A 27962-nucleotide genomic window follows, 5' to 3' on the forward strand; every position below is an offset into this window, starting at 1 on the left:
TTGAATGGATAAGATCTTGGTTGCAGGATAGAAAACAGAGAGTTGTAGTAAATGGAGTGCAGTCACAGGAGGGAAATGATACCAGTGGAGTACCCCAGGGATCTGTACTTCGATCAGTGCTTTTTAGTATCTTTATTGGTGACATTGCAAATGGCATTAAAAGGAAAGTATGCCTTTTTTGCAGATGACACAAAGGTATGCAACAGGGTAGACGCACCAGGAGGGGTAAAACAAATGACTGGGGAACTAGGTAGACAAGAGTGTGGCAATCACAGTTTAATGCCAAATAATGCAAAATCATGCACTTTGGTCTCAAAAATCCAAAGGCTAAATATAGTATTAATGGCACTATACTGGGAACTACTGAGGAGGAAAGGGATCTAGGAGTCACTATTTTAGGTGTCAAAGGATAAATATAGTATTAATGGCACTATACTGGAAACTACTGAGGAGGAAAGGGATCTAGGAGTCACTATTTCAGGTGACATAAAGGATAAATATAGTAGTAATGGCACTATATTGGAAACTACTGAGGAGGAAAGGGATCTAGGAGTCACTATTTCAGGTGACATAAAGGATAAATATAGTATTAATGGCACTATACTGGAGACTACTGAGGAGGAAAGGGATCTAGGAGTCACTATCTCAGGTGACATAAAGGGTAAATATAGTATTAATGGCATTATACTGGAAACTACTGAGGAGGAAAGGGATCTAGGAGTCACTATCTCAGGTGACATAAAGGGTAAATATAGTATTAATGGCACTATACTGGAAACTACTGAGGAGGAAAGGGATCTAGGAGTCACTATCTCAGGTGACATAAAGGATAAATATAGTATTAATGGCACTATACTGGGAACTACTGAGGAGGAAAGGGATCTAGGAGTCACTATTTCAGGTGACATAAAGGATAAATATAGTATTAATGGCACTATACTGGAGACTACTGAGGAGGAAAGGGATCTAGGAGTCACTATTTCAGGTGACATAAAGGATAAATATAGTATTAATGGCACTATACTGGGAACTACTGAGGAGGAAAGGGATCTAGGAGTCACTATCTCAGGTGACATAAAGGGTAAATATAGTATTAATGGCACTATACTGGAAACTACTGAGGAGGAAAGGGATCTAGGAGTCACTATCTCAGGTGACATAAAGGATAAATATAGTATTAATGGCACTATACTGGTAACTACTGAGGAGGAAAGGGATCTAGGAGTCACTATTTCAGGTGACATAAAGGATAAATATAGTATTAATGGCACTATACTGGGAACTACTGAGGAGGAAAGGGATCTAGGAGTCACTATTTCAGGTGACATAAAGGATAAATATAGTATTAATGGCACTATACTGGGAACTACTGAGGAGGAAAGGGATCTAGGAGTCACTATTTCAGGTGATATAAAGTATAAATATAGTATTAATGGCATTATACTGGAGACTACTGAGGAGGAAAGGGATCTAGGAGTCACTGTTTCAGGTGACATAAAGGATAAATATAGTATTAATGGCACTATACTGGAAACTACTGAGGAGGAAAGGGATCTAGGAGTCACTATCTCAGGTGACATAAAGGATAAATATAGTATTAATGGCACTATACTGGAAACTACTGAGGAGGAAAGGGATCTAGGAGTCACTATCTCAGGTGACATAAAGGATAAATATAGTATTAATGGCACTATACTGGAAACTACTGAGGAGGAAAGGGATCTAGGAGTCACTGTTTCAGGTGACATAAAGGATAAATATAGTATTAATGGCACTATACTGGGAACTACTGAGGAGGAAAGGGATCTAGGAGTCACTATCTCAGGTGACATAAAGGATAAATATAGTATTAATGGCACTATACTGGAAACTACTGAGGAGGAAAGGGATCTAGGAGTCACTATTTCAGGTGACATAAAGGATAAATATAGTATTAATGGCACTATACTGGGAACTACTGAGGAGGAAAGGGATCTAGGAGTCACTATTTCAGGTGATATAAAGGATAAATATAGTATTAATGGCACTATACTGGAAACTACTGAGGAGGAAAGGGATCTAGGAGTCACTGTTTCAGGTGACATAAAGGATAAATATAGTATTAATGGCACTATACTGGGAACTACTGAGGAGGAAAGGGATCTAGGAGTCACTGTTTCAGGTGACATAAAGGATAAATATAGTATTAATGGCACTATACTGGAGACTACTGAGGAGGAAAGGGATCTAGGAGTCACTATTTCAGGTGACATAAAGGGTAAATATAGTATTAATGGCACTATACTGGAAACTACTGAGGAGGAAAGGGATCTAGGAGTCACTATTTCAGGTGACATAAAGGATAAATATAGTATTAATGGCACTATACTGGGAACTACTGAGGAGGAAAGGGATCTAGGAGTCACTATTTCAGGTGACATAAAGGATAAATATAGTATTAATGGCACTATACTGGGAACTACTGAGGAGGAAAGGGATCTAGGAGTCACTATTTCAGGTGACATAAAGGATAAATATAGTATTAATGGCACTATACTGGAAACTACTGAGGAGGAAAGGGATCTAGGAGTCACTATCTCAGGTGACATAAAGGATAAATATAGTATTAATGGCACTATACTGGACACTACTGAGGAGGAAAGGGATCTGGGAGTTACTATTTCAGGTGACATAAAGGATAAATATAGTATTAATGGCGCTATACTGGGAACTACTGAGGAGGAAAGGGATCTAGGAGTCACTATTTCAGGTGACATAAAGGATAAATATAGTATTAATGGCACTATACTGGGAACTACTGAGGAGGAAAGGGATCTAGGAGTCACTATTTCAGGTGACATAAAGGATAAATATAGTATTAATGGCACTATACTGGAGACTACTGAGGAGGAAAGGGACCTAGGAGTCACTATCTCAGGTGACATAAAGGATAAATATAGTATTAATGGCACTATACTGGGGACTACTGAGGAGGAAAGGGATCTAGGAGTCACTATCTCAGGTGACATAAAGACAGGTAAGCAATGTTACACAGTAATGAGGAAGGCTAGTCAGATGCTTGGTGTATTGGGAGAGGAATCGGCAGCAGAAAGAAAGAAGTAATAATGCCACTGTATAGGTCATTTGTGCGGCCTCATCTAGAATACTGTGTCCAGTTCTGGAGGCCATATCTTCAGAAGGATATTAATACATTAGAGAGTGTACAAAGAAGGGCAACTAAAATCGTGCATGGCCGACATCACACAACTTACCCGGAAAGACTAAAAAGTCTCAATATGTATAGTGTGGAGCAGAGAAGAGAAAGGGGGGACATGATAGAGACTGTCACATATATCAACGGTTTTAACAAAGTCCAGGAGGGAAACATTTTCCAAATGAAGAGAAGCAATAGGACACGTGGACATGCACTGAGACTGGAGGGGGGAGGTTCAGGGGAACCTGAGAAAAAATACTTCACAGAAAGTGTAGTGGACAATTGGAATAGCCTCCAAGCGGAGGTGGTAGAGGCTAATACAGTAGAGTAATGTAAACATTTCTGTGTCAGGATATCCTTATGCCTATCCCATGCATAAGGATCAAATAAGGTTTGAGGTAAAAAAGGGGCAGACTAGATGGGCCAAGTGGTTCTTATCTGCCGTCACATTCTATGTTAATACCTTTTCCATCCTCATGCTCCTTTGCTGATCTGCAGGAGTCTCTGATTCTTTGAGGAGCTACAGTTTCTCCCTGCACAGTGGTCAGTGAAGTATGATGGTATAATGTGTAGTGAGGTCTATGTGGATATAATGAGTGCCATTATGGCCTCCTGTAACACCAGTATGAGTTAGGCTGGAGCTTTTTCTGCTAGTGCTATAGCTGCCTCTGGACGCTCATTGCATCATCTCGCTAGGATATGTATTATATAGAGTCAGTGTTTTGTTAAACTCTTCAATCCTCTTCCCCCAGATCTTTCTTTGGAGTCTCAAGGACAATGACCTGACTGGTATGGCCTTCATAGATACCCAGCTATACATCCACCAGATGATCAGTGTCAAGAACTTCATATTGGCTGCCGACCTCATGAAGAGTATTTCTCTGCTGCGCTACCAGGAGGAGAGCAAAACCTTGTCGTTGGTCAGCAGGGTGAGTACTCTCCCCCTCCTCTGTACATCTGTAACTAGAGTAAAGATTACTGTGGTCTCTGGTCAGCGGGGTGAGTACTCTCTCCCTCCTCTGTACATTTATAACTAGAGGAAAGATTACTATGGTCTCTGGTCAGCAGGGTGAGTACTCTCCCCCTCCTCTGTACAGCTATAACTAGAGAAGAGATTACTGTGGTCTCTGGTCAGTGGTGTGAGTACTCTCCCTCCTCTGTACATCTGTAACTAGAGAAGAGATTACTGTGTTCTCTGGTCAGCGGGGTGAGTAGTCTCCCCCTCTTCTGTACATCTTTAACTAGAGAAGAGTTTACTGTGGTCTCTGGTCAGCGGGGTGAGTACTCTCCCCCTTCCCTGTACATCTGTAACTAGAGGAGAGATTACTGTGGTCTCGGGTCAGCGGGGTGAGTACTCTCCCCCTTCCCTGTACATCTGTGACTAGAGGAGAGATTACTGTAGTAAGCGGGGTGAGTACTCTCCCCCTTCCTTGTACATCTGTGACTAGAGGAGAGATTACTGTAGTCAGCGGTGTGGGTACTCTCCCCCTTCCCTGTACATTTGTAACCAGAGAAGAGATTACTGTTGTCTCTCGTCAGCGGGGTGAGTACTCTCCCCCTTCCCTGTACATCTGTAACTAGAGGAGAGATTACGGTGTTCTCTGGTCAGCGGGGTGAGTAGTCTCCCCCTCTTCTGTACATCTTTAACTAGAGAAGAGTTTACTGTGGTCTCTGGTCAGCGGGGTGGGTACTCTCTCCCTTCCCTGTACATCTGTAACTAGAGTAGAGATTACTGTGGTCTCTAGTCAGTGGGGTGAGTACTCTCCCTCTTCCCTGTACATTTGTAACTAGAGAAGAGATTACTGTGGTCTCTGGTCAGCGGGGTGAGTACTCTCCGCCTCCTCTGTACATTTATAACTAGAGGAAAGATTACTATGGTCTCTGGTCAGCAGGGTGAGTACTCTCCCCCTCCTCTGTACAGCTATAACTAGAGAAGAGATTACTGTGGTCTCTGGTCAGCGGTGTGAGTACTCTCCCTCCTCTGTACATCTGTAACTAGAGAAGAGATTACTGTGGTCTCTGGTCAGCGGGGTGAGTACTCTACTCCTCCTCTGTACATCTGTAACTAGAGAAGAGTTTACTGTGGTCTCTGGTCAGCGGCGTGAGTACTCTCCCCCTTCCCTGTACATCTGTAACTAGAGGAGAGATTACTGTGATCTCTGGTCAGTGGGGTGAGTACTATCCCCCTTCCCTTTACATCTGTAACTAGAGGAGAGATTACTGTGGTCTCTTGTCAGCGGGGTGAGTACTCTCCCCCTCCTCTGTACAACTGTAACTAGAGGAGAGATTACTGTTGTCTCGGGTCAGCGGGGTGAGTACTCTCCCCCTTCCCTGTACATCTGTGACTAGAGGAGAGATTACTGTAGTCAGCGGGGTGAGTACTCTTCCCCCTTCCCTGTACATCTGTAACCAGAGAAGAGATTACTGTGGTCTCTGGTCAGCGGGGTGAGTACTCTCCCCCTTCCCTGTACATCTGTAACTAGAGGAGAGATTACTGTGGTCTCGGGTCAGGGGGGTGAGTACTCTCCCCCTTCCCTGTACATCTGTGACTAGAGGAGAGATTACTGTAGTAAGCGGGGTGAGTACTCTCCCCCTTCCTTGTACATCTGTGACTAGAGGAGAGATTACTGTAGTCAGCGGTGTGGGTACTCTCCCCCTTCCCTGTACATTTGTAACCAGAGAAGAGATTACTGTTGTCTCTCGTCAGCGGGGTGAGTACTCTCCCCCTTCCCTGTACATCTGTAACTAGAGGAGAGATTACGGTGTTCTCTGGTCAGCGGGGTGAGTAGTCTCCCCCTCTTCTGTACATCTTTAACTAGAGAAGAGTTCACTGTGGTCTCTGGTCAGCGGGGTAGGTACTCTCTCCCTTCCCTGTACATCTGTAACTAGAGTAGAGATTACTGTGGTCTCTAGTCAGTGGGGTGAGTACTCTCCCTCTTCCCTGTACATTTGTAACTAGAGAAGAGATTACTGTGGTCTCTGGTCAGCGGGGTGAGTACTCTCCCCATTCCCTGTACATCTGTAATTGGAGAAGAGATTACTGTGGTCTCTGGTCAGCGGGGTGAGTACTCTCCCCATTCCCTGTACATCTGTAACTAGAGGAGAGATTACTGTGGTTGCTGGTCAGCAGGGTGAGTGCTCTCCCCCTCCTCTGTACATCTGTAACTAGAGAAGAGTTTACTGTGGTCTCTGGTCAGCGGGGTTTGTACTCTCCCCCTTCCCTGTACATCTGTAACTAGAGGAGAGTTTACTGTGGTAGCTGGTCAGCGGGGTGAGTACTCTCCCCCTTCCCTGTACATCAGTAACTAGAGAAGAGATTACTGTGGTCTCTGGTCAGAATGGTGAGTACTCTCCCCATTCCCTGTACATCTGTAACTAGAGGAGAGATTACTGTGGTTGCTGGTCAGCAGGGTGAGTACTCTCCCCCTCCTCTGTACATCTGTAACTAGAGAAGAGTTTACTGTGGTCTCTGGTCAGCGGGGTTTGTACTCTCCCCCTTCCCTGTACATCTGTAACTAGAGGAGAGATTACTGTGGTCTCGGGTCAGGGGGGTGAGTACTCTCCCCCTTCCCTGTACATCTGTGACTAGAGGAGAGATTACTGTAGTAAGCGGGGTGAGTACTCCCCCCCTTCCTTGTACATCTGTGACTAGAGGAGAGATTACTGTAGTCAGCGGTGTGGGTACTCTCCCCCTTCCCTGTACATTTGTAACCAGAGAAGAGATTACTGTTGTCTCTCGTCAGCGGGGTGAGTACTCTCCCCCTTCCCTGTACATCTGTAACTAGAGGAGAGATTACGGTGTTCTCTGGTCAGCGGGGTGAGTAGTCTCCCCCTCTTCTGTACATCTTTAACTAGAGAAGAGTTTACTGTGGTCTCTGGTCAGCGGGGTAGGTACTCTCTCCCTTCCCTGTACATCTGTAACTAGAGTAGAGATTACTGTGGTCTCTAGTCAGTGGGGTGAGTACTCTCCCTCTTCCCTGTACATTTGTAACTAGAGAAGAGATTACTGTGGTCTCTGGTCAGCGGGGTGAGTACTCTCCCCATTCCCTGTACATCTGTAATTGGAGAAGAGATTACTGTGGTCTCTGGTCAGCGGGGTGAGTACTCTCCCCATTCCCTGTACATCTGTAACTAGAGGAGAGATTACTGTGGTTGCTGGTCAGCAGGGTGAGTGCTCTCCCCCTCCTCTGTACATCTGTAACTAGAGAAGAGTTTACTGTGGTCTCTGGTCAGCGGGGTTTGTACTCTCCCCCTTCCCTGTACATCTGTAACTAGAGGAGAGTTTACTGTGGTAGCTGGTCAGCGGGGTGAGTACTCTCCCCCTTCCCTGTACATCAGTAACTAGAGAAGAGATTACTGTGGTCTCTGGTCAGAATGGTGAGTACTCTCCACCTCCTCTGTACAATTGTATCTAGACAAGAGATTGCTGTGGTCTCTGGTCAGCGGAGTGAGTACTCTCCCCCTTCCCTGTACATCTGTAACTAGAGGAGAGATTACAGTATTCTCTGGTCAGCGGGGTGAGTACTCTTCCCCTCTTCTGTACATCTTTAACTAGAGAAGAGTTTACTGTGGTCTCTGGTCAGCGAGGTTTGTACTCTCCCCCTTCCCTGTATATCTGTAACTAGAGGAGAGATTACTGTGGTAGCTGGTCAGCGGGGTGAGTACTCTCCCCCTTCCCTGTACATCTGTAACTAGAGAAGAGATTACTGTGGTCTCTGGTCAGAATGGTGAGTACTCTCCCCCTCCTCTGTACATCTGTAACTAGAGAAGAGATTACTGTGGTCCCTGGTCAGCGGGATGAGTACTCTCCGCCTCCTCTGTACAATTGTATCTAGACAAGAGATTGCTGTGGTCTCTGGTCAGCGGGGTGAGTACTCTCCCCCTTCCCTGTACATCTGTAACTAGAGGAGAGATTACTGTGGTCTCTGGTCAGCGGGGTTTGTACTCTCCCCCTTCCCTGTACATCTGTAACTAGAGGAGAGATTACTGTTGTCAGCGGGGTGAGTACTCTCCCCCTTCCTGTACATCTGTAACTAGAGGAGAGATTACTGTGGTCTCTGGTCAGCGGGGTGAGTTCTCTCCCCCTTCCTGTACATCTGTAACTAGAGGAGAGATTACTGTGGTCTCTGGTCAGCGGGGTGAGTACTCTCTCCCTTCCCTGTACATCTGTAACTAGAGGAGAGATTACTGTGGTCTCTGGTCAGCGGGGTGAGTTCTCTCCCCCTTCCTGTACATCTGTAACTAGAGGAGAGATTACTGTGGTCTCTGGTCAGCGGGGTGAGTACTCTCCCCCTCCTCTGTACATCTGTAACTAGAGGAGAGATTACTGTGATCACTGGTCAGTGGGGTGAGTACTTTCCCCCTTCTCTTTACATCTGTAACTAGAGGAGAGATTACTGTGGTCTCTTATCAGCGGGGTGAGTACTCTCCCCCTCCTCTGTACAACTGTAACTAGAGGAGAGATTACTGTGGTCTCTGGTCAGCGGGGTTTGTACTTTCCCCCTTCCCTGTACATCTGTAACTAGAGAAGAGATTACTGTGGTCTCTGGTCAGAAGGGTGAGTACTCTCCCTCTTCCCTGTACATTTGTAACTAGAGAAGAGATTACTGTGGTCTCTGGTCAGCGGGCTGAGTACTCTCCGCCTCCTCTGTACAACTGTATCTAGACAAAAGATTACCGTGGTCTCTGGTCAGCGGGGTGAGTACTCTCCCCCTTCCCTGTACATCTGTAACTAGAGGAGAGATTACTGTGGTCTCTGGTCAGCGGGGTGAGTACTCTCCCCCTTCTCTGTACATCTGTAACTAGAGGAGAGATTACTGTGGTCTCTGGTCAGCGGGGTGAGTACTCTCCCCCTTCCCTGTACATCTGTAACTAGAGGAGAGATTACTGTGGTTGCTGGTCAGCAGGGTGAGTACTCTCCCTCTTCCCTGTACATCTGTAACTAGAGGAGAGATTATTGTCTATTGTGAGCGGGGTGAGTACTCTCCCCATCCTCTGTACAACTGTAACTAGAGGAGAGATTACTGTGGTCTCGGGTCAGCGGGGTGAGTACTCTCCCCCTTCCCTGTACATCTGTAACTAGAGGAGAGATTACTGTGGTATCTGGTCAGTGGGGTGAGTACTCTCCCCCTTCCCTGTACATCTGTTACTAGAGAAGAGATTACTGTGGTCTCTGGTCAGAATGGCGAGTACTCTCCCCCTCCTCTGTACATCTGTAACTAGAGAAGAGATTACTGTGGTCCCTGGTCAGCGGGGTGAGTACTCTCCGCCTCCTCTGTACAATTGTATCTAGACAAGAGATTGCTGTGGTCTCTGGTCAGCGGGGTGAGTACTCTCCCCCTTCCCTGTACATCTGTAACTAGAGGAGAGATTACTGTGGTCTCTGGTCAGCTGGGTTTGTACTCTCCCCCTTCCCTTTACATCTGTAACTAGAAGAGAGATTACTGTTGTCAGCGGGGTGAGTACTCTCCCCCTTCCTGTACATCTGTAACTAGAGGAGAGATTACAGTGTTCTCGTCAGCGGGGTGAGTACTCTCCCCCTCTTCTGTACATCTTTAACTAGAGAAGAGTTTACTGTGGTCTCTGGTCAGCGGGGTGAGTACTCTCCCCCTCCTCTGTACATCTGTAACTGAAGAGAGATTACTGTGGTCAGCAGGATGAGTACTCTCCCCCTCCATTGTATATCTGTAACTAGAGAAGAGATTACTTTGTTCTCTGGTCAGCGGGGTGAGTACTCTTTCCCTTCCCTGTACATCTGTAACTAGAAGAGAGATTACTGTGGTCTCTGGTCAGCGGGGTGAGTACTCTCTCCCTTCCCTGTACATCTGTAACTAGAGGAGAGATTACTGTGGTCGCTGGTCAGTGGGGTGAGTACTCTCCCCCTTCCCTGTACATCTGTAACTAGAGAAGAGATTACTGTGGTCTCTGGTCAGAAGGGTGAGTACTCTCCCCCTCCTCTGTACATCTGTAACTAGAGGAGAGATTCTGTAGTCAGCGGGGTGAGTACTCTCCCCCTTCCCTGTACATCTGTAACTAGAGGAGATTACTGTGTTCTCTGGTCAGTGGGGTGAGTACTATCCCCTACCCTTTACATCTGTAACTAGAGGAGAGATTACTGTGGTCTCTTGTCAGCGGGGTGAGTACTCTCCCCCTCCTCTGTACAACTGTAACTAGAGGAGAGATTACTGTGGTCTCTGGTCAGCGGGGTTTGTACTCTCCCCCTTCCCTGTACATCTGTAACTAGAGGAGAGATTACTGTGGTCTCTGGTGAGAAGGGTGAGTACTCTCCCTTTTCCCTGTACATTTGTAACTAGAGAAGAGATTACTGTGGTCTCTGGTCAGCGGGGTGAGTACTCTCCGCCTCCTCTGTTCAACTGTATCTAGACAAGAGATTACTGTGGTCTCTGGTCAGCGGGGTGAGTACTTTCCCCCTTCCCTGTACATCTGTAACTAGAGGAGAGATTACTGTGGTCTCTGGTCAGCGGGGTGAGTACTCTCCCCCTTCCCTGTACATCTGTTACTAGAGGAGAGATTACTGTGGTCTCTGGTCAGCGGGGTTTGTACTCTCCCCCTTCCCTGTACATCTGTAACTAGATGAGAGATTACTGTTGTCAGCGGGGTGAGTACTCTCCCCCTTCCTGTACATCTGTAACTAGAGGAGAGATTACTGTGGTCTCTGGTCAGCGGGGTGAGTACTCTCCCCCTCTTCTGTACATCTTTAACTAGAGAAGAGTTTACTGTGGTCTCTGGTCAGCGAGGTTTGTACTCTCCCCCTTCCCTGTACATCTGTAACTAGAGGAGAGATTACTGTGGTCTCTGGTCAGCGGGGTTTGTACTCTCCCCCTTCCCTGTACATCTGTAACTGAAGAGAGATTACTGTGGTCAGCAGGATGAGTACTCTCCCCCTCCACTGTATATCTGTAACTAGAGAAGAGATTACTGTGGTCTCTGGTGAGAAGGGTGAGTACTCTCCCTCTTCCCTGTACATTTGTAACTAGAGAAGAGATTACTGTGGTCTCTGGTCAGCGGGATGAGTACTCTCCGCCTCCTCTGTACAACTGTATCTAGACAAGAGATTACTGTGGTCTCTGGTCAGCGGGGTGAGTACTTTCCCCCTTACCTGTACATCTGTAACTAGAGGAGAGATTACTGTGGTCTCTGGTCAGTGGAGTGAGTACTCTCCCACTTCCCTGTACATCTGTAACTAGAGGAGAGATTACTGTGGTTGCTGGTCAGCAGGGTGAGTACTCTTCCCCTCCTCTGTACATCTGTAACTAGAGAAGAGTTTACTGTGGTCTCTGGTCAGCGAGGTTTGTACTCTCCCCCTTTCCTGTACATCTGTAACTAGAGGAGAGATTACTGTGGTATCTGGTCAGTGGGGTGAGTACTCTCCCCCTTCCCTGTACATCTGTAACTAGAGAAGAGATTACTGTGGTCTCTGGTCAGAATGGTGAGTACTCTCCCCCTCCTCTGTACATCTGTAACTAGAGAAGAGATTACTGTGGTCCCTGGTCAGTGGGGTGAGTACTCTCCGCCTCCTCTGTTCAATTGTATCTAGACAAGAGATTGCTGTGGTCTCTGGTCAGCGGGGTGAGTACTCTCCCCCTTCCCTGTACATCTGTAACTAGAGGAGAGATTACTGTGTTCTCTGGTCAGTGGGGTTTGTACTCTCCCCCTTCCTGTACATCTGTAACTAGAGGAGAGATTACAGTGTTCTCTGGTCAGCGGGGTGAGTACTCTCCCCCTCTTCTGTACATCTTTAACTAGAGAAGAGTTTACTGTGGTCTCTGGTCAGCGGGGTGAGTACTCTCCCCCTCTTCTGTACATCTGTAACTGAAGAGAGATTACTGTGGTCAGCAGGATGAGTACTCTCCCCCTCCACTGTATATCTGTAACTAGAGAAGAGATTACTTTGTACTCTGGTCAGCGGGGTGAGTACTCTTTCCCTTCCCTGTACATCTGTAACTAGAGGAGAGATTACTGTGGTCTCTAGTCAGCGGGGTGAGTACTCTCTCCCTTCCCTGTACATCTGTAACTAGAGAAGAGATTACTGTGGTCGCTGGTCAGTGGGGTGAGTACTCTCCCCCTTCCCTGTACATCTGTAACTAGAGAAGAGATTACTGTGGTCTCTGGTCAGAAGGGTGAGTACTCTCCCCCTCCTCTGTACATCTGTAACTAGAGGAGAGATTCTGTAGTCAGCGGGGTGAGTACTCTCCCCCTTCCGTGTACATCTGTAACTAGAGGAGAGATTACTGTGATCTCTGGTCAGTGGGGTGAGTACTATCCCCCTTCCCTTTACATCTGTAACTAGAGGAGAGATTACTGTGGTCTCTTGTCAGCGGGGTGAGTACTCTCCCCCTCCTCTGTACAACTGTAACTAGAGGAGAGATTACTGTTGTCTCGGGTCAGCGTGGTGAGTACTCTCCCCCTTCCCTGTACATCTGTAACCAGAGAAGAGATTACTGTGGTCTCTGGTCAGTGGGGTGAGTACTCTCCCCCTTCCCTGTACATCTGTAACCAGAGTAGAGATTACTGTGGTCTCTGGTCAATGGGGTGAGTACTCTCCCTCTTCCCTGTACATTTGTAACTAGAGAAGAGATTACTGTGGTCTCTGGTCAGCGGGGTGAGTACTCTCCCCCTTCCCTGTACATCTGTAACTAGAGGAGAGATTACTGTGGTAGCTGGTCAGCAGGGTGAGTACTCTCCCTCTTCCCTGTACATCTGTAACTAGAGGAGAGATTATTGTCTCTTGTGAGCGGGGTGAGTACTCTCCCCATCCTCTGTACAACTGTTTCTAGACAAGAGATTACTGTGGTCTCTGGTCAGTGGGGTGAGTACTCTCCTCCTTCCCTGTACATCTGTAACTAGAGGAGAGATTACTGTGGTTGCTGGTCAGCAGGGTGAGTACTCTCCCTCTTCCCTGTACAACTGTAACTAGAGGAGAGATTACTGTGGTCTCGTGTCAGTGGGGTGAGTACTCTCCCCCTTCCCTGTACATCTGTGACTAGAGGAGAGATTACTGTAGTAAGCGGGGTGAGTACTCTCCCCATTCCCTGTACATCTGTAACTAGAGAAGAGATTACTGTGGTCTCTGGTCAGCGGGGTGAGTACTCTCCCCCTTCCCTGTACATCTGTAACTAGAGGAGAGATTACTGTGGTTGCTGGTCAGCAGGGTGAGTACTCTCCCCCTCCTCTGTACATCTGTAACTAGAGAAGAGTTTACTGTGGTCTCTGGTCAGCGGGGTTTGTACTCTCCCCCTTCCCTCTACATCTGTAACTAGAGAAGAGATTACTGTGGTCTCTGGTCAGCGGGGTGAGTACTCTCCCTCTTCCCTGTACATTTGTAACTAGTGAAGAGATTACTGTGGTCTCTGGTCAGCGGGGTGAGTACTCTCCGCCTCCTCTGTACAACTGTATCTAGACAAGAGATTACTGTGGTCTCTGGTCAGCGGGGTGAGTACTCTCCCCCTTCCCTGTACATCTGTAACTAGAGGAGAGATTACTGTGGTTGCTGGTCAGCAGGGTGAGTACTCTCCCTCTTCCCTGTACATCTGTAACTAGAGGAGAGATTATTGTCTCTTGTGAGCTGGGTGAGTACTCTCCCCATCCTCTGTACAACTGTAACTAGAGGAGAGATTACTGTGGTCTCGGGTCAGCGGGGTGAGTACTCTCCCCCTTCCCTGTACATCTGTGACTAGAGGAGAGATTACTGTAGTAAGCGGGGTGAGTATTCTCCCCATTCCCTGTACATCTGTAACTAGAGGAGAGATTACTGTGGTTGCTGGTCAGCAGGGTGAGTACTCTCCCCCTCCTCTGTACATCTGTAACTAGAGAAGAGTTTACTGTGGTCTCTGGTCAGCGGGGTTTGTACTCTCCCCCTTCCCTGTACATCTGTAACTAGAGAAGAGATTACTGTGGTCTCTGGTCAGTGGGGTGAGTACTATCCCTCTTCGCTTTACATCTGTAACTAGAGGAGAGATTACTCTGGTCTCTGGTCAGCGGGGTGAGTACTCTCCCCCTTCCCTGTACATCTGTAACTAGAGGAGAGATTATTGTGGTCTCTGGTCAGCTGGGTTTGTACTCTCCCCCTTCCCTGTACATCTGTAACTAGAGAAGAGATTACTGTTGTCTCTGGTCAGCGGGGTGAGTACTCTCCCCCTTCCCTGTACATCTGTAACTAGAGGAGAGATTACTGTGATCTCTGGTCAGTGGGGTGAGTACTCTCCCTCTTCCCTGTACATCTGTAACTAGAGGAGAGATTACTGTGATCTCTGGTCAGTGGGGTGAGTACTATCCCCCTTCCCTTTACATCTGTAACTAGAAGAGAGATTACTCTGGTCTCTGGTCAGTGGGGTGAGTACTATCCCCCTTCCCTTTACATCTGTAACTAGAGGAGAGATTACTGTGGTCGCTGGTCAGTGGGTTGAGTACTCTCCCCTTTCCCTTTACATCTGTAACCAGAGAAGAGATTACTGTGGTCTCTGGTCAGCGGGGTGAGTGCTCTCCCCCTTCACTGTACATCTGTAACTAGAGGAGAGATAACTGTGGTCGCTGGTCAGTGGGGTGAGTACTCTCCCCCTTCCCTGTACATTTGTAACTAGAGAAGAGATTACTGTGGTCTCTGGTCAGCCGAGTGAGTACTCTCTCCCTTCCCTGTACATCTGTAACCAGAGAAGAGATTACTGTGGTCTCTGGTCAGCGGGGTGAGTACTCTCAGCGGGGTGAGTACTCTCCCCCTCCTCTGTACATCTGTAACTAGAGAAGAGATTACTGTGGTCTCTGGTCAGCGGGGTGAGTACTTTCCCCCTTCCCTGTACATCTGTAACTAGAGGAGATTACTTTGGTCGCTGGTCAGTGGGGTGAGTACTCTCCCCCTTCCCTGTACATCTGTAACCAGAGAAGAGATTACTGTGGTCTCTGGTCAGTGGGGTGAGTACTCTCCCCCTTCCCTGTACATCTGTAACCAGAGAAGAGATTACTGTGGTCTCTGGTCAGTGGGGTGAGTACTCTCCCCCTTCCCTGTACATCTGTAACTAGAGGAGAGATTACTGTGGTCTCTGGTCAGCCGGGTGAGTACCCTCCCCCTTCCCTGTACATCTGTAACCACAGAAGAGATTACTGTGGTCTCTGGTCAGCAGGGTAAGTACTCTCCTCCTTCCCTGTACATCTGTAACTAGGAGAGATTACTGTGGTCTCTGGTCAGCGGTGTGAGTACTCTCCCTTCTTTGCATAGATCTAATTTTAGAGGAGTCATTATTGCCTCTTTCCTGACCCCCCCCCCCCCCATCTTCTCTGTGATGACCCACCTTGCTCCCATTACTGCCTGTTTCCTGACTCTGCTCCTCTGTGATGACCCACCTTTCTCCCATTATTGCCTCTTTCCTGACTCCCCTCCTCTGTGATGACCCACCTTGCTCCCATTACTGCCTGTTTCCTGACTTTGCTCCTCTGTGATGACCCACCTTGCTCCCATTACTGTTTCCTGACCCTCCTCCTCTGTGATGACCCACCTTGCTCCCTTTACTGCCTGTTTCCTGGCTCTCCTCTGTGATGACCCACCTTGCTCCCATTTTTGCCTCCTCTGTGATGAGCTACCTTGCTCCCATTACTGCCTCCTCTGTGATGAGCTACCTTGCTCCCATTACTGCCTCCTCTGTGAATCCGCACCTTGCTTCCATTACTGCCTGTTTCCTGACCACCCTTCTCTGCACACAGGATGTGAAGCCACTTGAGGTGTATAGTATCGAATTCCTTGTGGATAACTCTCAGCTTGGATTCCTGGGTGAGTGATTAGTGCAACAGAAATATTAGTACATTAGACATTTATGGTTATATCACTGACCCTGGTTTTTCTTCTAGTATCTGATCGAGACAGGAACCTACTACTGTACATGTATCTTCCAGCAGGTGAGAATCCACTTCCAGATCTTCCTGCATCTCATATACTTCCACTGTTTCTGCCATGTGCCGCGCCTCTGCTGCTTCTGCCACGTGCCGCGCCTCTGCTGCTTCTGCCTCGTGCCGCGCCTCTGCTGCTTCTGCCTCGTGCCGCTCCTCTACTGCTTCTGCCTCGTGCCGCGCCTCTACTGCTTCTGCCTCGTGCCGCGCCTCTACTGCTTCTGCCTCGTGCCGCGCCTCTGCTGCTTCTGCCTCGTGCCGCGCCTCTGCTGCTTCTGCCTCGTGCCGCGCCTCTGCTGCTTCTGCCTCGTGCCGCGCCTCTGCTGCTTCTGCCTCTGCTGCTTCTGCCTCGTGCCGCGCCTCTGCTGCTTCTGCCTTGTGTTACGCGCCTCTGCTGCTTCTGCCTCGTGCCGCGCCTCTGCTGCTTCTGCCTCGTGCCGCGCCTCTGCTGCTTCTGCCTCGTGCCGCGCCTCTGCTGCTTCTGCCTCGTGCCGCGCCTCTGCTGCTTCTGCCTCGTGCCGCGCCTCTGCTGCTTCCGCGCCTCTGCTGCTTCTGCCACGTGCCGCGCCTCTTCTGTTTTTGCAATTTTCTGCTTCGCTGCTGTTTCTGCCACTTGCCACGTCTTTGCTGTTTCTGCCACGTGGCGCATTTCTGCAACGTGCCGCGTCTCTGCCAGTTTTCACGTTTCTGCTGCTTCTGCCACTCCTCTGCTGTTTCTGCCATGCCTCTGCTGTTTCGGCCACGTGCCGCGCCTCTGCTGTTTCGGCCACATGCCGCGCCTCTGCTGTTTCGACCACATGCCGCGCCTCTGCTTTTTCGACCACGTGCCGCGCCTCTGCTTTTTCGACCACGTGCCGCGCCTCTGCTTTTTCGACCACGTGCCGCGCCTCTGCTTTTTCGACCATGTGCCGCGCCTCTGCTGTTTCTGCCACGGGCCGCCTCTCTGCTGTTTCTGGCACGGGCCGCCTCTCTGCAGTTTCTGGCACGGGCCGCCTTTCTGCTGTTTCTGCCATGCGCCGCCTCTCTGCAGTTTCTGCCACGCGCCGCCTCTCTGCAGTTTCTGCCACGCGCCGCCTCTCTGCAGTTTCTGGCACGGGCTGCTTCTCTGCAGTTTCTGGCACGGGCCGCCTCTCTGCAGTTTCTGGCACGGGCTGCTTCTCTGCAGTTTCTGGCACGGGCCGCCTCTCTGCAGTTTCTGGCACGCGCCGCCTCTCTGCAGTTTCTGGCACGCGCCGCCTCTCTGCTGTATCTGCCACGCGCTGCCTCTTTGCAGTTTCTGCCACGCGCCGCCTCTCTGCAGTTTCTGGCACGGGCCGCCTCTCTGCAGTTTCTGGCACGGGCCGCCTCTCTGCAGTTTCTGGCACGGGCCGCCTCTCTGCAGTTTCTGCCACGGGCCGCCTCTCTGCTGTTTCTGCCACGCGCCGCCTCTCTGCTGTATCTGCCACGCGCCGCCTCTCTGCTGTATCTGCCACGCGCCGCCTCTCTGCTGTATCTGCCACGCGCCGCCTCTCTGCAGTTTCGGCCACGCGCCGCCTCTCTGCTGTTTCTGCCACGCGCCTCCTCTCTGCTGTTTCTGCCACGCGCCGCCTCTCTGCTGTTTCTGCCACGCGCCGCCTCTCTGCTGTTTCTGCCACGCGCCGCCTCTCTGCTGTATCTGCCACGCGCCGCCTCTCTGCTGTATCTGCCACGCGCCGCCTCTCTGCAGTTTCTGCCACGCGCCACCTCTCTGCAGTTTCTGGCACCGGCCGCCTCTCTGCTGTATCTGCCACGTGCCGTGTATCCAGTATTAGAGTGTCCGGTTCTGTGGTGAGGAGGTCAGAGTAAGATGTCGCCACAAGCTCTCACACTGTTGTTCATTTTACAGTTTTTCCCTTTTTTGCTTTTTTTCAGCAAAGGAAAGTTTTGGGGGACTGCGTCTTCTGAGACGTGCAGACTTCCATGTGGGGTCCCACGTCAATGCTTTCTGGAGGACACCGTGCCGTGGGACCAGTGAAGGGTCAAGTCGCAAAACAGCTCTGTGGGACAACAAGCAAATCACTTGGTTTGCGACCTTAGATGGAGGAGTAGGACTACTGCTTCCCATGCAGGAGAAGACTTACCGGAGGCTACTCATGTTACAGAATGCTCTGACCACCATGTTACCGCACCATGCTGGCCTGAACCCCCGGGCATTCAGGTAACGCTGTATAGCCCTGTGCATCTCTGTCATACGGGGAGCTCTTTACTAGCGCAGTAATACACAGCTGTGTCCAATCTCATTTGCCATGATTGCAAATATTCACCGCAATGTGGGCCTGATAAGTGGGATCGTGAATGGGCGCATGTGCTGCAGACGCACCAGTGTATCGTAGGAATGCGTGGTGCGTACGCACTCACAACTAAATGCGCACAGCTGTGAATAGTCGCATGCCGCAGTGCAAGCACTCGTATCCGGCAAACGCAACAAAGATAAGACTGGGCACAGCAGGTGGGAAATAGGAGGTAGGGATCGTTGTCAGAAGGTGGGGATAGTCAGTCCCACAATACTGGACAATAACAATTACACACTAACACATTGCCTAAACAAATGTATAAATAGTATAAAGGTAAAAAACTGCTTCATGCACAATAATATACCACATTAAATAGAACATTCAGAGAATCCCCTCTCCTCCAGTCACGGCCCCGTAGTGCAGTCAGTAGTGTACTGTAGTACTTACTGTCCAGCAGTGTAATAGTTACACCATCTGTATCTGATTACTTGGGTCCATGGAGATCAGACACAAGGTTAGTTTAGAGTCAAGCTGAATGGTCCAAAGTGCCACAAAAAGATCTTTGAGTCCAGTGCATTATCAAGCTGGGGTCCAGAGGTTGGTTCAGGCTCTTAGCCCAGCGTAGCAAATCCCATGAGTGGAGAGTAACAGGGGACACAGGTGTCTGACGCGTTTCGCTGAGAGTCCCATGGAATGGCCTAGTACTCACACGTGATAATTAGAAGCCATATTACTTAGGGTATTTAAATCTTTCCAGGAACCTACACCAATCTCCTGAAAAAGCCGTGGGACTCGCAGCAAAACATCAATTCAGAAATAACCAGAAGAATCTGTGACTTGCTACCCTTGGTGGAGCATCTAAGTCACGCCATATTGTACAATAAGAGGTTTGAGGACACCTGTATATTCTCTGCTCAGGGACAGGTCCCGCTGCTCTCTAAGGATCTTTAGGATTCATGTCATGACGACTCAACATTTGCATAAAAGTCATATAATAACAGGATAAAACACAGCTCCTCACCTCTGTGGGGGGAATCCAAGTGTTTTGCATTAGATGTCACCCTGACGGAGCAATTGAAGTGTAGCTCAGTTTGGGTGCGTACAGGCGTCGGCGCAGACATACTTTTATGATGTTTCGTCATTTTGACGGGCTGGTAAGTAGTATTGCAATAAAATAATAAGTTCACCCTAATGTGGAATAACACAAGAAAAAATTAGTTCAGTTAAACTTCTCTCACGTGGATAGAAGAGCAGAATATCCATATACTGATCAGTTTTTCTACCGTTATGGAACGCATTTCGTTACAGGTGTACCTTGCTCAGCACGGAATAAAATAAGATTTTACTCACCGGTAAATCTATTTCTCGTAGTCCGTAGTGGATGCTGGGAACTCCGAAAGGACCATGGGGAATAGCGGCTCCGCAGGAGTCTGGGCACAACTAAAAGAAAGCTTTTAGACTAGCTGGTGTGCACTGGCTCCTCCCACTATGACCCTCATCCAAGCCTCAGTTAGGATACTGTGCCCGGAAGAGCTGACACAATAAGGAAGGATTTTGAATCCCGGGTAAGACTCATACCAATCACACCGTACAACACGTGATACTATACCCAGTTAACAGTATGAAACATAACTGAGCCTCTCAACAGATGGCTCATAACAATAACCCGTTAGTGAACAATAACTATATACAATTATTACAGACAATCCGCACTTGGGACGGGCGCCCAGCATCCACTACGGACTACGAGAAATAGATTTACCGGTGAGTAAAATCTTATTTTCTCTAACGTCCCTAGTGGATGCTGGGAACTCCGAAAGGACCATGGGGATTATACCAAAGCTCCCAAACGGGCGGGAGAGTGCGGATGACTCTGCAGCACCGAATGAGAGAACTCAAGGTCCTCCTCAGCCAGGGTATCAAACTTGTAGAATTTTGCAAACGTGTTTGCCCCTGACCAAGTAGCAGCTCGGCAAAGTTGTAAAGCCGAGACCCCTCAGGCAGCCGCCCAAGATGAGCCCACCTTCCTTGTAGAATGGACTTTTACTGATTTAGGACGCGGCAGTCCAACCGCAGAATGCGCCAGCTGAATTGTGCTACAAATCCAGCGAGCAATAGTCTGCTTAGAAGCAGGAGCACCCAGTTTGTTGGGTGCATACAGGATAAATAGCGAGTCAGTTTTCCTGACTCCAGCCGTCCTGGAAACATAAATTTTCAAGGCCCTGACTACGTCCAGCAACTTGGAATCCTCCAAGTCACTAGTAGCCGCAGGCACTACAATAGGTTGGTTCAAGTGAAAAGCTGATACCACCTTAGGGAGAAACTGGGGACGAGTCCTCAATTCTGCCCTATCCATATGAAAAATCAGATAAGGGCTTTTAAATGACAAAGCCGCCAATTCTGATACACGCCTGGCCGAAGCCAAGGCCAATAACATGACCACTTTCCACGTGAGATATTTAAGATCCACGGTCTTCAGTGGCTCAAACCAATGTGATTTTAGGAAATTCAACACCACGTTGAGATCCCAGGGTGCCACTGGAGGCACAAAAGGGGGCTGAATATGCAGTACTCCTTAAACAAATGTCTGAACTTCAGGTAGTGAAGCTAGTTCTTTTTGGAAGAAAATCGACAGAGCCGATATCTGCACCTTAATGGAGCCTAATTTTAGGCCCATAGACACTCCTGCCTGTAGGAAGTGCAGAAATCGACCCAGCTGAAATTCCTCTGTTGGGGCCTTATTGGCCTCACACCAAGCAACATATTTCCGCCATATGCGGTGATAATGTTTTACAGTTACATCTTTCCTGGCCTTAATCAGCGTAGGAATGACATCCTCCGGAATGCCCTTTTCCTTTAGGATCCGGTGTTCAACCGCCATGCCGTCAAACGCAGCCGCGGTAAGTCTTGGAACAGACAGGGCCCCTGCTGCAGCAGGTCCTGTCTGAGCGGCAGAGGCCATGGGTCCTCTGAGATCATCTCTTGAAGTTCCGGGTACCACGCTCTTCTTGGCCAATCCGGAACCACGAGTATTGTCCTTACTCCTCGTTTTCTTATTATTCTCAGTACCTTTGGTATGAGAGGCAGAGGAGGGAACACATAAACCGACTGGTACACCCACGGTGTCACTAGAGCGTCCACCGCTATCGCCTGAGGGTCCCTTGACCTGGCGCAATATCTCTCTAGTTTTTTGTTTAGGCGGGACGCCATCATGTCCACCTGTGGCCGTTCCCAACGATTTACAATCAGTGTGAAGACTTCTGGATGAAGTCCCCACTCTCCCGGGTGGAGGTCGTGTCTGCTGAGGAAGTCTGCTTCCCAGTTGTCCACTCCCGGAATAAACACTGCTGACAGTGCTAACACGTGATTTTCCGCCCATCGGAGAATCCTTGTGGCTTCTGCCATCGCCGTCCTGCTTCTTGTGCCGCCCTGTCGGTTTACATGGGCGACTGCCGTGATGTTGTCTGACTGGATCGGTACCGGCTGGTTTTGAAGCAGGGGTTTTGCCTGACTTAGGGCATTGTAAATGGCCCTCAGTTCTAGAATATTTATGTGTAGGGAAGTCTCCTGACTCGACCATAGCCCTTGGAAGTTTCTTCCCTGTGTGACTGCCCCCCAGCCTCGAAGGCTGGCGTCCGTGGTCACCAGGACCCAGTCCTGTATGCCGAATCTGCGGCCCTCTAGAAGATGAGCACTCTGCAGCCACCACAGCAGAGACACCCTGGTTCTTGGAGACAGGGTTATTAGCCGATGCATCTGAAGATGCGATCCGGACCATTGGTCCAACAGGTCCCACTGAAAGATTCTGGCATGGAACCTGCCGAAAGAAATTGCTTCGTAAGAAGCCACCATCTTTCCCAGGACTCGCGTGCAGTGATGCACCGACACCTGTTTTGGTTTCAGGAGGTTTCTGACTAGAGACGACAGCTCCATGGCTTTTTCCTCTGGGAGAAACACTTTTTTCTGGACTGTGTCCAGAATCATTCCCAGGAACAGTAGACGTGTCGTCGGAACCAGCTGTGACTTTGGAATATTCAGAATCCAACCGTGCTGGTGTAGCACCTCCTGAGAAAGTGCTACTCCTACCAACAACTGCTCCTTGGATCTCGCCTTTATTAGGAGATCGTCCAAGTATGGGATAATTAAAACTCCCTTTTTTCGAAGGAGTATCATCATTTCCGCCATTACCTTGGTAAACACCCTCGGTGCCGTGGACAGACCAAACGGCAGCGTCTGGAATTGGTAATGGCAATTCTGTACCGCAAATCTGAGGTACTCCTGGTGAGGATGGTAAATGGGGACATGCAGGTAAGCATCCTTGATGTCCAGGGATACCATGTAATCCCCCTCGTCTAGACTTGCAATAACCGCCCTGAGCGATTCCATCTTGAACTTGAATTTTTTTATGTATGTGTTCAAGGATTTCAAATTTAAAATGGGTCTCACCGAACCGTCCGGTTTCGGTACCACAAACAGTGTGGAATAGTAACCCCGTCCTTGTTGAAGTAGGGGCACCTTGACTATCACCCGCTGGGAATACAGCTTGTGAATTGCCTCTAGCACAGCCTCCCTGTCCGAGGGAGTTGTTGGCAAGGCAGATTTGAGGAAACGGCGGGGGGGGGGAGACGCCTCGAATTCCAGCTTGTACCCCTGAGATACTACTTGAAAGATCCAGGGATCCACCTGTGAGCGAGCCCACTGATCGCTCAAATTTTTGAGGCGGCCTCCCACCGTACCCGGCTCCGCCTGTGGAGCCCCACCGTCATGCGGCGGACTTGGAAGAAGCGGGGGAGGACTTTTGCTCCTGGGAACTAGCTGTTTGTTGCAGCCTTTTTCCCCTACCTCTGCCTCTGGACAGAAAGGACCCGCCTTTTCCTCGCCTGTTTTTCTGGGTCCGAAAGGACTGTACCTGATAAAACGGCGCTTTTTTAGGCTGTGAGGGAACATGGGGTAAAAATGCTGACTTCCCAGCTGTTGCTGTGGAAACGAGGTCCGAGAGACCATCCCCGAATAACTCCTCACCCTTATAAGGCAAAACTTCCATGTGCCTTTTAGAATCTGCATCCCCTGTCCACTGCCGAGTCCATAAGCCTCTCCTAGCAGAAATGGACAATGCACTTATTTTAGATGCCAGCCGGCAGATCTCCCTCTGTGCATCTCTCATGTATAAGACTGAGTCTTTTATATGCTCTATGGTTAGCAGAATAGTGTCCCTGTCTAGGGTGTCAATATTTTCTGACAGGGAATCTGACCACGCAGCGGCAGCACTGCACATCCATGCTGACGCAATAGCTGGTCTAAGTATAATGCCTGTGTGTGTATATATAGACTTCAGGATCGCCTCCTGCTTTCTATCCGCAGGCTCCTTCAGGGCGGCCGTATCCGGAGACGGAAGTGCCACCTTTTTAGACAAACGTGTGAGCGCTTTATCCACCCTAGGAGGTGTTTCCCAACGTGCCCTATCCTCTGGCGGGAAAGGGAACGCCATTAGTAATTTTTTTGAGATTATCAATCTTTTATCAGGGAAAGCCCACGCTTCCTCAGACACTTCATTTAATTCTTCAGATGGGGGAAAAACTACGGGTAGTTTTTTCTCCCCAAACATAATACCCTTTTTAGTGGTACCTGGGTTTATATCTGAAATGTGTAACACCTCTTTCATTGCCTCAATCATGCAGCGAATGGCCTTAGTGGACATTAGATTAGACTCATCGTCTTCGACACTGGTATTAGTATCCGTGTCGACATCTGGGTCTGCCATCTGAGGTAGCGGGCGTTTTAGAGCCCCTGATAGCCTTTGAGACACCTGGGCAGGCAGGAGCTGAGAAGCTGGCTGTCCCGCATTTGGCATGTCGTCAAATTTTTTGTGTAAGGAGTCGACACTTGCACGTAATTCCTTCCATAAAACCATCCACTCAGGTGTCTGCCCCGCAGGGGGTGACATCACTTCTACAGGCATCTGCTCCGCCTTCACATAATTTTCCTCCTCAAACATGTCGACACAGCCGTACCGACACACCGCACACACACCGGGAATGCTCTAACAGAGGACAGGACCCCACAGAAGCCCTTTGGGTAGACAGAGTGAGAGTATGCCAGCACACACCAGAGCGCTATATACTGCAGGGACTAACTGAATTATGTCCCCTATAGCTGCTATAATATTTACTGCGCCTAAATTTAGTGCCCCCCCCCCTCTCTTTTTTACCCTTTTCTGTAGTGTAGACTGCAGGGGAGAGCCAGGGAGCTTCCTTCCAGCGGAACTGTGAGGGAAAAATGGCGCCAGTGTGCTGAGGGGGATAGCTCAGCCCCTTTTTCGCGGACTATTCTCCCGCTTTTTTAAGGATTCTGGCAGGGGTAATTATCACATATATAGCCTCTGGGGCTATATATTGTGAGTGTTTTGCCAGCCAAGGTGTTTTTATTGCTGCTCAGGGCGCCCCCCCCCCCCAGCGCCCTGCACCCTCAGTGACCGGAGTGTGAAGTGTGTATGAGAAGCAATGGCGCACAGCTGCAGTGCTGTGCGCTACCTTGGTGAAGACAGAAGTCTTCATGCCGCCGATTTTCCGGACTTCTTCTTGCTTCTGGCTCTGTAAGGGGGACGGCGGCGCGGCTCCGGGACCGAACACCAAGGCCAGTTCCATGCGGTCGGTCCCTCTGGAGCTAATGGTGTCCAGTAGCCTAAGAAGCCCAAGCTAGCTGCAAGCAGGTAGGTTCGCTTCTTCTCCCCTTAGTCCCTCGTTGCAGTGAGCCTGTTGCCAGCAGGTCTCACTGTAAAATAAAAAACCTAAAATATACTTTCTTTCTAAGAGCTCAGTAGAGCCCCTAGTGTGCATCCAGCTCGGCCGGGCACAAAAATCTAACTGAGGCTTGGAGGAGGGTCATAGTGGGAGGAGCCAGTGCACACCAGGTAGTCTAAAAGCTTTCTTTTAGTTGTGCCCAGACTCCTGCGGAGCCGCTATTCCCCATGGTCCTTTCGGAGTTCCCAGCATCCACTAGGACGTTAGAGAAATCAAGGTACACAGGTACAAAATGTGTTCAGAATGGAGATGTTTTCCTAACAAAGAACCAGTGGCCCATGCCAGGCACTGTTAGAATCTGTAATAAGCACAGCTTAGTAGATCGTGGTCAGGGTAGTTCTGTGAGCTCCAATCAGTCTTCTGGTAACCAGTCAGCTGTGCAGACTATGTGTCATTGTGCTGGACCTCTCTCTGACTTCTAATTGCTGAAGCTCAGGATCACAGTAGGCATAATAGGGACCTATAATAGTAATCTATTGAGCCATACACTGCATTTCATCTAAGTAGCGGATAATGAGGATAATGAACACCCACTCTGTTACAGGGTGTGCTGTCTTTTACTGTTACAATGTAAGTGAATTCAATATAAAAAGTAATGTTGTATTTGCTGGTGTGTTCTCCCATTCCTGGGTAGTAGAGTGATTGGAAGATACTTTCAGCAGACAGTGACAGTGATCCTCTGCTATCTGCAGGAGACGTCTGATTGGCCGCGTGTTCCTGTGCGGTGTGTCACATTACACTTACTGGGGACAAGTCCATTGTTTAATCGCGCCCGATCTCCCATCTAAAGTGATATTCAGTTGTCCCCACTTATCATTAAAGTCTGGTTGAGGCACGCAAAACACCTAAACCTGACTAAACTAATCGGCGCGAGCGTGAAAAGTTCAGTTTGGGCGCCCCCGGGGTTAGCGAGCGGAGATGAACTTCTCACGCACGTCAGCAACATTTGAATAGCTGCTAGCGCTCGCGGGTGCCGGGACCAGCGATAAGATTTGTATGTGACACTATGTGTGTCCTTTGTGCGTCCATGTCGTGTATACATTAATCTGTCATTATAGAGAACACAGGGGACGTACTCGTAAACAGCTTCATATTTACTTACAAGGTGTGCAACTACACGTCCCAGCATGCCCTAATAGCAGAACTGTGACGGCATGCTGGGATGTGTAGTTCTACAGCTGCTGGAGTGCTGAATGCGGATGTCTCCTGGTGTAGGGTCATTTACGATTTCTATTCCTCTCCCATTTCTCTGTCCGCAGGATGTTGCACAACAGCCGCCGCACTCTCCAGAACGCTGTGCGGAACGTTCTAGACGGGGAACTCCTAAACCGATACCTGTATCTCAGCACCATGGAACGTAGCGAGCTGGCCAAGAAGATAGGAACCACAACCGACATAGTACGTACAGAGCTGTATATCACACCCTGCACATCGCTCATGTCTCACCCTGTGCCGCACAGCCGGCCTATCCGGTACCTATCCGAGGGGCAACTATCACCCTGTGCCGCACAGCCGGCCTATCCGGTACCTATCCGAGGGGCAACTATCACCCTGTGCCGCACAGCCGGCCTACCCAAGAGGGAACTATCACCCTGTGCCGCACAGCCGGCCTATCCAGTACCTATCCGAGGGGCAACTATCACCCTGTGCCGCACAGCCGGCCTACCCAAGAGGGAACTATCACCCTGTGCCGCACAGCCGGCCTACCCAAGAGGGAACTATCACCCTGTGCCGCACAGCCGGCCTACCCAAGAGGGAACTATCACCCTGTGCCGCACAGCCGGCCTACCCAAGAGGGAACTATCACCCTGTGCCGCACAGCCGGCCTACCCAATAGGGAACTATCACCCTGTGCCGCACAGCCGGCCTACCCAAGAGGGAAATACAGGTTGAGTATCCCTTATCCAAAATGCTTGGGACCAGAGGTATTTTGGATATCGGATTTTTCCGTATTTTGGAATAATTTCTTACCATAATGAGATATCATGGTGATGGGACCTAAGTCTAAGCACAGAATGCATTTATGTTTCATATACACCTTATACACACAGCCTGAAGGTCATTTAATACTATATTTTTAATAACCTTGTGTATTAAACAAAGTTTGTGTACATTGAGCCGTCAGAAAACAAATGTTTTACTATCTCACTCTCACTCAAAAAATTCAGTATTTTGGAATATTCCGTATTTCTGAATATTTGGATATGGGATACTCAACCTGTATCACCCTGTGCTGCACAGCCGGCCTACCCAAGAGGGAACTATCACCCTGTGCCGCACAGCCGGCCTATCCAAGAGGGAACTATCACCCTGTGCCGCACAGCCGGCCTACCCAAGAGGGAACTATCACCCTGTGCCGCACAGCCGGCCTATCCAAGAGGGAACTATCACCCTGTGCCGCTCAGCCGGCCTACCCAAGAGGGAACTATCACCCTGTGCCGCACAGCCGGCCTACCCAAGAGGGAACTATCACCCTGTGCCGCACAGCCGGCCTACCCAAGAGGGAACTATCACCCTGTGCCGCTCAGCCGGCCTACCCAAGAGGGAACTATCACCCTGTGCCGCACAGCCGGCCTACCCAAGAGGGAACTATCACCCTGTGCCGCACAGCCGGCCTATCCGGTACCTCTCCGACGGGCACCTATCACCCTGTGCCGCACAGCCGGCCTATCCGGTACCTATCCGAGGGGCAACTATCGCCCTGTGCCGCACAGCCGGCCTATCCGGTACCTATCCGAGGGGCATGTTTCATATACACCTTATACACACAGCCTGAAGGTCATTTAATACTATATTTTTAATAACCTTGTGTATTAAACA

At 49.3% G+C, this 27962-nt stretch overlaps 1 protein-coding gene across 6 annotated transcripts in view; it reads left to right on the forward strand.

The window, feature by feature from the left end:
* Positions 1 to 27962, forward strand: part of CPSF1 (cleavage and polyadenylation specific factor 1) — a 465036-nt gene that overhangs the window by 420648 nt on the left and 16426 nt on the right. For all 6 annotated transcript variants that reach the window (XM_063921055.1, XM_063921056.1, XM_063921060.1 and 3 more), the window contains 5 exons: positions 3946 to 4122; positions 15908 to 15974; positions 16052 to 16099; positions 17981 to 18266; positions 26402 to 26540. In XM_063921055.1, coding sequence (XP_063777125.1) covers positions 3946 to 4122; positions 15908 to 15974; positions 16052 to 16099; positions 17981 to 18266; positions 26402 to 26540 — 717 coding nt within the window. The remainder of the gene's footprint in view (positions 1 to 3945; positions 4123 to 15907; positions 15975 to 16051; positions 16100 to 17980; positions 18267 to 26401; positions 26541 to 27962) is intronic.

This window comes from Pseudophryne corroboree, chromosome 5 (genome assembly GCF_028390025.1).
Source record: "Pseudophryne corroboree isolate aPseCor3 chromosome 5, aPseCor3.hap2, whole genome shotgun sequence".
In the NCBI taxonomy this organism is placed as follows: Eukaryota; Metazoa; Chordata; class Amphibia; order Anura; family Myobatrachidae; genus Pseudophryne; species Pseudophryne corroboree.